Genomic DNA, 11,514 nt, shown 5'->3' with positions numbered 1-11,514 from the left:
TCCCACGGCTCTCCCCCTCCAGCCCTCCCCCCACGTCCTAACCGAGCAGGTTCTCCAGAGACGCTCCGACCCTGCGGCCCCCGGGCCCCGCGCCGAGTCAGCGTCTCGGCTTTCCCGCGCTCATCCTCCGCCGCCGCACACGCGAGCCTGCGCCCCGCCGCCCCGAGGCTCCCGCGGCCCCGCACGCAGCACCCCGATCCACGCGCGCGGAGCCGCTTCCCTCTCCCGCTTCGGCCGTCCTGCTCACGCGGCCGCTGAGCCGCAGCCCGAGTAACCGCGCGGGACCCACGGGCCGCCGCAGCCCCGCGCCGCCCCGCCCCGCCGCGAGCAGGGCTTTCACGCCGGGCGACAGCCGCGTCCGGCCTCGGTCCTAACCGGACCGCGAGCTCATCCCGGCGCCACTGCGGGTCCCGCCCGTTCCTCGGGGCCGCAGCTCCCGCAGCTCCCACCCTGCACTATGCAGCTACCAGCCGTCCCACAACTGTGCGGACGCGGGGGACACGAACCGGTGACGCGCCGCCTCCACTGCGACCGCGCGGGGCGGCCATCGCCGCCTGCGGGCCGCGTGCACCACCCACCCCGACCGCTGGGCGGCGCACGTGCGGCCCCGCGTCGCGGTGAGGGGCGGGCCCGGCAGGCGCCTCCCTCGAAGAGGCGGGAGCCGCCGCGGCGGAGGTCCGGACACGGGGTACCTGATAGGAGCCGCCGGTCAGGGCCAGCTCGGCGAGGACCGCGCGGCCGTTAGCGACACAGCTGTAGGTGATCGTCATGGCGCGCGCGGGAAGGGCGGCTGCGGCCCGCCCCAACCGCCCGGCCGGCCTCGGGGCGGGGCTGTGGGCGGGGCTGTGGGCGGTGCCTGCGCAGGCGCGAGGAGCGGAGGCGGGGCCGGGCCCGCGGGTCTAGCCGGTGCCGCGACGCTGCGGTTCCGCGAAGCACCGGCTCGGGGTGGGCGGGCGGTTCTCCTCCTCGTCGTCCGCGAGGTCGTCCGCGAGCGGAAGGCCCAAGTGAGGCGCGGTGTGTCCCGCCTCAGAAGAGACGCGATTTCGGGCCCTTGCGAGAGCGGGGCCGAACCCAGCGCAGCGAGCCGGGCGCGAGGAGCGGGAGGCGGCTCGGGGGTCCGGCTGCGGAGACCCGGCGGGCGGCGGCGGGGCGGGGCGGGGCGGGGCGCGGACCTCCCGCGGGGACGACGGAGGTTCCGGAAGGGGCAGCCGGAACTGGCCCCGCGATGGGGGTGGACTTGGTGGCGCGGAGTCGCGTTCGTCACGGCCGCGCGCGTCCGGCCCGAGCGCTGGCCTCGCGGGTCCGACCGTTAACCCCGGTTTCAGGGAACTAAACCCGCACGAAACGGCGCGGGCGGGAGCCGCTCCCCTCCTGCCTCCGCCTCGCTCGCGGTCGGGACGCGGGCGGTGGAGACTCGCCGTGAAGGGGCTCCTCGGGCCTGGGCCGGCGCCTGCCGAGCTCGCGCAGTGCGGGTGCTGAGACCCCGGCCCGCGCCCGGCCCCGCGGGCTTCTTCCCGGAAGCGGCCCCCGCGGCGGGCGCAGACGCCGCCCTCAAGGGCGCTGCGAGGGGGCGTACGCGGGGCCGCAGGACCGGAGCGCGGGCCGCCGGCGCTCCCCGGGCCGCGGAGCCGAGCTGTCGGCCTGCGGCTGCCTGGAGCGGCCGGAGCCCCCAGAGCGGGGGGCGCGAGAGCCGGCGGGTGGGGTGCGGGACTGCGCGCGGGCGAGCGCGGCGGGCGGGACTCGGCGGGGCTGCCCGGACGACGGGTGGGCGCGGATCTCCACTTCCTTGAGCTTCGGCCGAGGGCGCGGTGCGTCGGAGAAAAGTCGGACGCGGCTGGGTTGAACAGGCGTTGCCGGGACTCGGCGCCCTGTCCGGAGCCTCTCGGAGACCCGCTCGCCTGGTCTGTAACGCGGGGACCCTTAGCGTGCGGCGGGTGAGCGGATCAGCAGACACGAGGGCCCGTGTAGCTCCGGAGGTGATCCTCCGGGGGGGTCGGCGGAGGTGAGGCCGCGCCGTCGGGGGGTCGGTCGGCGTCCTTCGGAGTCGGACGGGCTTTGACAAGCGAAATGCTCTGTCGAGGCGCGTGTCCTTGTGCACGAAGGAGATTCCGAACCGGTGCGCCTCAGCCGCCCAGAGGGACCGTCTTGGGGCCCCGACCCGAGCGCGCCGGCCACACGGCCTAACGCGGGCCAGTTCGGAAGCCCCGTGAACCGGGCGGCGGCGGCGGCTTTTCCTCGGGACCGGCGGGGCTGAGACGGGCGCGAAATCCCGAGCCGCAGGAAGGACAACGGTCGTCGGACGCGGGGCATGTCGGACGGTGTCCCCGGGTCACGCTGACACGATCCTGCAAGGCGGGGCGGTGGCTTCGTTCCGCGCGACACCACGGCCGCGCGTCTGCCCGAGCCCGTTCCGCCCGCGCTCCGAGGGCCGCTGTCCTCGGGTGGCTCCGGCGTCGCCCCTTCCCCTGCTTGCGTGTAGGGCAGGGCTGGGCCGTGTGGGGAGGCCCGACTCGAGCGGTCGTCCCTGGACGACGGTTTTCGTCGGCGTCGGTTTTCCGGCCGCGCCCGGTCGCCCCCTCGGGCCCCCGCGTCCGTCTGAGCCTCCGCCGTGAGCCCCCGGGCGAGCAGAGCTTCCCGGCGTCCTGCACTCGGAGGCGGCGGGCGGCTCCTGTCGCGCGTGGGGCGGCGCTCAGACCTGCTCCCGCGTGCGCTGCAGGCCCGGGGGGTCCCGGTGGACCGAGCGTCGCTCGTCGCCTCCTTCCGTCGCCTCACCGGCCGCGGGGACCCGGGCCGCGCGGCCGCTTCCCTCACGCGGTCCTCCGCGGGCTCTGCACCCTCCTGCGGGGCTGGCCCCCCGCCTTCTTCCCGGTTTATGCCCTTACCGTGCGCTTCTTCGGCCCCAAACCTTCCCTTTCCATATAGTCTCTCCTCAGGGACTTGCCAAAACCTCTTCCGAACTGTTAAGAGCGGAGATTCCCTTCCTCCTCTGCCCCTGTCCTTCCTGGTCCTCCGGTGTCCTGTTGTCGCTTTGACGCCCAGAAGAGCCAGGACAGCCACAGCAGGTAACACAGAAGCCGCAGGCCTTCGCCTTCTCCTTCTCCTCCTCCTCCTCCTCCTCCTTCTCCTTCTCGACACAGAGATCACAGCAGGCAGAGAGGCAGGCAGAGAGAGAGGAGGAAGCAGGCTCCCCGCTGAGCAGAGAGCCCGATCCCGGGACCCTGGGATCATGACCTGAGCCGAAGGCAGAGGCTTTAACCCACGGAGCCACCCAGGTGCCCCGAGGATTTTCTTTATTTGACACAGAAGGAACAAGCCACAAGTGGAGGGAGCAAGAGAGGAAGAAGCAGGTTCCCTACTGAGCAAGGAGCTCCAAGCAGGACTCAAGCCCAGGACCCTGGGATCATGACCTGAGCCAAAGGCAGATGCTTAACCAACTGAGCCACCCAGGTGCCCCTTGGCTATTCTTGTTTATGGACTTTGTTCCGCATTTTGTCTTCAAAATTGCTGTTTCTGGCATATATTATTCCATTTTTTAAAAAAGTAGATTTCATGCTCAAAGTGGAGCTTGAACTCACAACCCTGAGATGAAAGGTGCTGTGCTCTATTCACTGAGCCAGCCAGGCCCCCTGTTTCTGGCATATAGAAAATCTGTTGGCTGTGATGTGGGGTTGTCGAGTGCAGTGGCCGTGAAGGAATTCTTGAGATGTTTTCTGATGCAGCTTAGTAAGTTTATTTAAGGAACGTGGGGACAGGACCCGTGGGCAGAAAGGGCTGCACTTCCGCTCTCTGAAGCTCTTGGTTATAAGCGTAGCGTGCTAAGGCTGGGAAGGGACGTGCAGGCGACATTAGATCATAAATAGCTTTGCATTTCTACCCGTCAAACTACTTTCACAAGATTTCTCCGGTACTTATTCAGTTCAATATTAGTGAGCAGTGACATGCCCAGGCAGTTACCAGACCCTTTCAGGATGCAGCAACCAGCGCACGTTTGATCCTTATCAGACCTATGCAGGTCAGCCTTGCAGGCTGAAGTTGAACATTTTTCTGCTTCTGTCCTTCATCAGCTACATGTAAGTTATTTTATGTATAGCCCCTGCTCCATTATATTGTAAACTAAGGCTGGGGGCTTTGTGCGCAACACAGAGCGCTATCCTCCATGTGACCGGGATGTAGCATACCTCTGTTGGCTCTCATACAGGGTTTCTCTTTATATTCAGAGGCCAAGTGGACGGGAACCTCAGATCACAGTGTTTGTGAAAACTAGAAAATGGTTGAAGACAGTGTAGGGGGAGGAGATTGAAGGGACTTTGGAGTCAAGTGGACCGGGACTGTAATGCTGACTTTGTCACTTTCTAGTTGTATAATCTTAGCATTCCTGAACCTCAGTTTCTTTCTTAGGATCATCTCTGAAGTTAATTCAGAAAATGAGCTTGGGGTGTCTGGGTAGCTCAGTCAGTTGAGCCTCTGACTCTTGGTTTCATCTCATGACATGATTTCAGGATTGTGAGATCGAGCCCCGCGCCGGGTTCCGTGCTCAGTGAGGAGTCTTCTTATCCCTGTCCCTCTATTCCTCCCCCCGCCTCTATTTCTCAAGTAAAGAAATAAGTGAATAAAATCTTAAAACAACAACAACAACAACAAAAAAAACGAGCGAGCATACTAGGACTGGCTCTTGGCAGGTGTTGCAGTGTGGATGGGCATTATGAGTCCGGATTGTCATGGAACCAGATCTGTCCATTAACATGCACATTTAAGAGCGCACAGCCTGGCCTACGTGAGCGGCCTCTACAGATGAAGTGGACGTATCTGAATCGCCATTCAAGACACTGTCTTCTAAGATTCTTCCCTTTGAGAAATGTGTTCTCTGTTGGGCTCTCTCCTCTGTCTTTGGTTTCCTGAGAACAGAGGTCAGATGTTACTAGTCTTTTTATCTCTAGCATCTCCTGCAGTGGTGGATGCAATTTACACGGCTGCATTTCATAGTCTGAAGCACAATAATTTAACCGTTCCGCTACCTTTATTTTGTTGTTTTTGTTTTGTTGCTGTTGCTAATGCAAAAGATGTTGGGTTCTCTTCTTTGCTGAGAAGTGTAGCCAGGTTTAAGAGAGGGTACGTAGAGGAACACACCTCTACAGGCCCTGCAAACGGAACTGTTCTATTTTAGTTGGTTTTAAATCTAATTGCTGCATCTCTACCAGCAGAGGGAGCGCAGAGCACGGCTTTGAAGGAGCAAGCGCCGCAGCGGGACTGGGGAAGAATGAAAAAGGCTGCTCAGGGCTTTGGCAGAGGAGGGAAGTGAGAGCTAGGATGAAGGTCGTTCCTCACTCGCCCTCTTTGCCCCGTTCTCTTTGGTAACCCATTCAGGCCCAGACAAGCCTCTTCTCATCTTTTCTTTTGCCTCTTGCTCAGCAGCTTTGCTAACCCTTCCCTTTCCTCTAGTTAACGACACAGGAAGACGGACCCACGGGGGCCCACAGATTCTCCAGGCCAGTTTCTCTCCTAGCCCACTCAGTTACTCAGCTCAGATTCAGGGAGTGAACACTGCGGAGGGGCCCAGAGAAACACTGAGGAACCCAGGTGCCTTGATTCACAGCTCCCTCTGAATACAGCCGTACCGAGAGCTCCGGGGTTGGATTCCTCTCTGCATGGGGAATCGCCAAGGCACACGAGGCTACTGGACAGAGAGGTTGTAGGGAGTGGGGTTTCTAGAGAGTGGGGAGAGGGCCACTTCCTGCTTTATTGTCTCGAATAAGCAGATCTATGGCAGGTACAGAATCACATGTGACATGTCCCTAACCACAAAGAAGCTAATAGTATAGGCCAATGTTTCTCAGTTTTTCCTGTGGAATACTCGGATGTTGGTAGATACTAAGTGCGAATAAGGTCTGTGATCAAATAAGTGTGGAAGCTGTTAAAAAATTGAACAGATTTCTCTACTGTGAGAGTTCTTAGAGCCTTTAGCAGGCTCATAAATGTGGGATATTATATTTACGTGGGATTTTCCAAACTTATGTGAACTGAACATTTTTAACAAATGGCATCTATGGGATGGGTATTTCATGAATCCCATTTTGGAAAGTGCTGAAATCTAATGTTTAGGAAATTAGGACATATAGCCATGAAGGATTTCCAGAAGGGCACTGTTTTCTTCAGAGGCCTCCTCTGACTTCCCCATTGACTGCGGTGTAGAAGAATGAGCGCAGTGGTTAAGGAAGGAATAGCAGAATCTCAAGTGGGACTTCCGAAATCTCTTCTGTCCCCCCCCCCTTCCGTAATCCCCACCAGGGATTCTACCATTTTCACCACTTCATCCCCATATTGGAGGGTCTCTTGAATTGGGAGCCACTGCTGCAACCAGGAATGATCGCTTTGCTCAGGTGTATGGGAGGAGGAGAGAAAACGATTGTGAATTGTTGTCCTCCAAGTCAAGTACAAAATTCTCTCCCCATTTTTAAGGTTTCCTGTTGTCTTCCCCAACTCCAGTATCTCCCTAACTGTAACCTACTTCTCCCTGCATTACTCAGCCCCATAGCCAATTTAGTCTGTTCACTGATCTGAGATCTTATTTTGCTGGTTCTAGGCTGGAAGGTTTTATTCATATAATTTTCCCCACATTCCCCCAATTCTTCTTCCATCCTTCGAAACCCGAGTGAAGGCCTTCAGATGTCACCCACTTATCTTTTTACAGTATGGGTTTCAGCCATGAATAACATACAGCTCATTCTTTGTTAATAAGTCTGTGGGATTGAGGAGGTTTGTAAGTTGATTGTTTGGAATGTAAAGCACGTTTCTCTGCAGAAATATTGTAACTGAGTCAAGATGTATTTGAAATAGAAATAGTAGAAAACAATCTTTAGTAATTAAACAAAATAGCAACTCTAGTGATTAAACAAAACAGGGAATCAATAAGATTGAATTAGCTCACTCCCATTCATCTTGGTGCTGGTGTTTAAGGAAGAGTAGGTTTAATTAAAGGAGTATCGAGAGGTGCTGGAAATTAGAGGATATTCTGTTTGGGCCTTATGGGGCAATTTCACGGAATACACAGGCTTTTTGTTATGTCTTTATTGCTACACAACTCCTCACTCTGCATTTCCATGATGCTGGTGTCTGGCTACTAGTGCTTTTGTATTTAGCCATGGTCTGGGTTATTTGTGGCTTAAAAAAGGTTATGGGAGAATGTCAGGAAAAAAAGGCCAGAATAAAGGACCTCCAAAAATATTCCCCTTCATAAGAACAATGAAAAAAAGGCATTTTTTGGGGGGGGAGTTTACTTTGTAACATAATTGTCGAGTCACTGTGTTGTATAGTTGAAACTAATATATGTCATCTATACTTTAAAAAAAAATCAGAATTGGGGCACCTGGGTGGTTCAGTGGGTTAAAAAAAAATCAGAATTAAATTTTTAGAACTCTAGACATTAACCAAAGGCTTGCTAACCCAAGGATCATTTATTCAAGAAAAGTGTCTGAATCTTAGTAAGAATAGTGAAGTCTGTGGAATTTTAACTTATCCTAATCCCACCCCTGACTTTCCAGTTATGCAGTAGTCTTAATAACAGTTCATATTCTTGGGGGCAGCTTGGTAGCCACCAGAGAGAGCAGAATGGATATGGAGGTCTTTCAAAGCCCCATTCTCATAGAATTGTCATTATCTGGTCTGGCTAATGGTTCTCCAGAAGCGTTCACTTAAAAGGCTTACTCAGAGCTCACTTGATGCTAAAAAAATCTCCTCCCACAGGGACCATTGTCAAAACAATTATAGGCAAAGGTTTCAACTTGCAGATGCTCTAGGTGGTGGGTAACAGTTGGGAAAACAGTAGACTCAACCAAGAACTTGAAAGGAATAGTTGGTGAATGTGCTGTCCATAAGAGCTTTGAAAAATTCTGACATATTTCTGGTAATCTAGAAGTCCAGGTTATAGGGAAGAGTTCTGAGCATGTCTGGGAAAGATGTGAGAAGGCTCTAAGCTCTCATGTCTGTTTGACCTTGAGATTTTATGCAAGTAGGAAGTGAAGGCTGAGCTAGAATTATAAATTGAGGATTTTTTTTTCCTTAAAGGAAATTAGGTTTTATTTATTTATTTATCAGAGAGAGAGAGAGCGAGCACACAAACAAGCAGAGCAGGGAGCCTGATGCCAGACTCAATCCCAGGACCCTGGGGTCATAACCTGGGCCAAAGGCAGATGCTCAACCGACTGAGCCACCCAGGTGCCCCAGGAGCTTTTTAAAAAATATTTATTTATTTTAGAGAGAGAGAGAGCACAAGTGGGGGGGGGGGGGGTGTGCAGAGAGAGGGAGAGAGAATCTCACACAGACTCTGCATTGAGAACAACGCTTGACTTGGATCTTGATCCCACGACTTGATCGTGACTTGAACCAAAACCAAGAGTTAGACACTTATCTGACTGAACCACCAAGGCACCCCATGGACTGAGTTTTAAAGACATGCTCTAACAGCTACACAGAGCTGCTCACACCAAAGCCTGGGAGATTTATTAGTTTCGGTTATTTAAGGATATTTATGTCCAATCATTAGCTAACCAATAAACTAAGCAGAGACACTAACATGACAAAGAATGTAGACTTTATAGAACTAGTCCAGAAAAGTCACTAAACAAACAGTTACTGTAACAAGTGGCAACAACAATAAATTGTCTAGGTGGGGGTGGTGGATCTGATTGTCAGAGTTGTCACATTATGTTATTTTAAATGTCTAATTCTTTTTTTTTTTTAGAATAAATTTATTTTTAAGATTTATTTATTTGACAGACAGAGATCACAAGTAGGCAGAGAGAGGAAGGGAAGCAGGCTCCATGCTAAGCAGAGAGCCTGATGTGGGGCTCCATCCCAGAACCCTGGTCTCATGACCTGAGCCAAAGGCAGAGGCTTTAACCCACTGATCCACCCAGGTGCCCCTAAATGTCTAATTCTTTTTTTTTTTTTAATTTTATTTATTTATTTGACAGGCAGAGATCACAAGTAGGCAGAGAGGCAGGCAGAGAAGAGGAAGCAGGCTCCCTGCTGAGCAGAGAGCCCAATGCGGGGCTCGATCCCAGGACCCTGAGATCATGACCTGAGCTGAAGGCAGGGGCTTAACCCACTGAGCCACCCAGGCGCCCCCCTAAATGTCTAATTCTTAACAAAAAAGCATGAGACATACATGGAAAGAAAATATGTTCCATAAAAGGAAAAAAATATGTTCCATAAAAGGAAAAAAAGCAATCAATAGAAATTGTTCCTAAGGAATCCCAGATGTTGCACTTATAAGACAAAGACTTTATTTGTTTATTTATTTATTTATTTAAAATGTACTTATTAGAGCGAGCAAGAGAGAGAGAGCAAGCAGGGGGAGGGACAGAGGGAAAGGAAGAGAATCTCAAGCAGACTCCCCAGTGAGCATGGAGCCTGACATGGGTCTTGATCTCAGTACCCTGAGATCAAAACTTGAGCTGAAGCGGAGAGTCAGAAACTCAACCGACCGAGCCACCCAAGCACCCCTCAAGACAGAGAGTTTAAATCAGCTGTTTTAAGTATTCTGAAGAACTAAAGCAAACCCTATCTAAAGAATTAATGTGTGATAATGACATTTCATTAAATAGAGAATATTAATAAAGAGGTAGAAATTATGAAAAAGAAACAAATATAAATTTTGGAATTTAAAGTACAAAAACTGAAATGAAAAAAAAAAATCACTTAGAGGACCTTAACAGCAGTTGAAGATGCAGAAAAAAGAATCAGGAACTTGAAGATAGATGTGTTGCTATTATTCATTCTGGGGAGCAGAATGAAAAAAAAGAATGAACAAAAGTGGACAAAGCCTCACAAACCAGTGGGACACCAATCAATGTTACCAGCATAAGCAAAATGGAAGTCCCAGAGGAGAGAACATGAAAAGGGCAGAGAAAGTACATGAAGAGATAATGGCTCCGAGCTTCACAAATTTGATGAAAAATATTCATCTACACATCCAAGAAGTTAAAAAGAACTCCACATAGGGTAAACTCAAAGAGGTCCACTCCTAGACATATTGTAATGAAACTGTTGAAAGCTGAGGGAAAGATAGAAATCTTTAAAATAGCAAAGGGGGGGGGGTACTCATTACATATATAGGAACCCTAATAACATTAACAACTGATTTCTTTTTAAAAGCCATGGGAGCCAGAAAATGACATATTGCCATATAGCCAGTTGAATGACATATTCAAAGTACGGAAGGAAAGAATGAAAGAAGAAAGAAAAAAGGAAGAAGAAGATACCACTGTCAACCACAAATTCAGTATCTGGCAAGGAGAAATTAAAACACTGCCAGATTAACAGGAACTAAGAGAGTTCATTATTAGCAGATCTGCCCTGTAAGAAAAATTAAATAAAAGAACATTACACAGTAATTCAAATCCACATGAAGAACTAAAGAACACCAGTAAACACATAGTTACATGTAAATGAAAATATAAATGTAGTTTTTGTTTGTTACTCTTTTCCCCCATATCTAATTTAAAAGATGAATTGCATAAGGCTATAACTATAAATGTATGTTGATGAGCACACCATGTATACAGATATAGTTTTTAATAATAACAGCATAGAGCAGTTACAAATTTATATATTAATGGTAATATATTACTGGTATATATTACTGGTAATCACCAAGGCAACCAGTAAGAAACAAGCTCAAAAATATATAATAAAATAATTGACAAGGGAGTTAAGATGGTACACCAGAAAATATTCAACACAAAAGGCTGTATCAGAGGAGTCAAGGAACCAAAAAAATCAGATGTGTAGAAAACAGCAAAATGTGAGGTGTAAATCTTATCAGTAATTACATATAAATGGGTTATACTCCAATTAAAAGGCAGAGATTTGTAGGATGAATTAACATGATCCTACCGTAAACTGTCTGTAGGAGACTCACTTTAGATTAAAAGACACAAATAGTTTGAAAGTAAAAGGATGGAAAAAGATATACTGTGCAACAGCAATCAGAGAGGTGGCGTAGGTATACTAATGTCAGACAAGTAGACTTTGAGACAAAAAAAGTTACTAGAGACAAAGAGGACATTTTATAATTCATCATGAAGACATAAACATCTGCATGTAATAGAGTGTCTGAAAGGAGTTTTGAAGGAAAAAGAAAATTAAAAAAATAATAGTTGGGACTTCATTGCCCTGCTTTCAATAATAGGTAGATAATCCTATTAATTAATAACCCTGTTAATTTCAATAATAGGTAGATGATAAGTAGGCAGATAATCAACAAGGAAACAGGAATTATAGAACACTATACACCAACCAGACTAATAGACAACACACATTCTTCTCAAGTGCACATGGAACATTCTACAGGACAGACCATAAGTTGAGCCATAAAAAAGCCTCAATAAGTTTGAAAGGAAATCATTATGAAATATGTTCTATAACTACATATTGATAAAATTAGAAAACAACAAAGGGAATTTTGGAAAATTCAAAATACATGAAAATTAAATCACACATTCCTAAATTAACCAA

General features: G+C 50.5%; 1 protein-coding gene across 4 annotated transcripts in view; it reads right to left on the bottom strand.

The window, feature by feature from the left end:
• Positions 1-824, bottom strand: part of LOC132007610 (vesicle-associated membrane protein 8-like) — a 27,872-nt gene extending 27,048 nt beyond the window's left edge. For 3 of the 4 annotated variants that reach the window (XR_009401413.1, XM_059385868.1, XM_059385886.1), the window contains exon 1: positions 693-824. Coding sequence is in view for 3 of the 4 variants with exons in the window: in XM_059385868.1 (XP_059241851.1) it covers positions 693-770 (78 nt within the window). In the remaining variant the exon portion in view is untranslated. Of the gene's footprint in view, positions 1-506; positions 571-692 lie in introns of those variants that run through there. The other variant, XM_059385877.1, reaches the window with a different exon arrangement.
• Positions 825-11,514: the final 10,690 nt, after the last annotated feature.

The sequence above is a fragment of the Mustela nigripes genome, chromosome 1, assembly GCF_022355385.1.
Source record: "Mustela nigripes isolate SB6536 chromosome 1, MUSNIG.SB6536, whole genome shotgun sequence".
NCBI lineage: Eukaryota > Metazoa > Chordata > Mammalia > Carnivora > Mustelidae > Mustela > Mustela nigripes.
The sequence above is the reverse complement of the archived record's forward strand: the minus strand, read 5'-3'. Positions and strand labels throughout refer to the sequence as shown.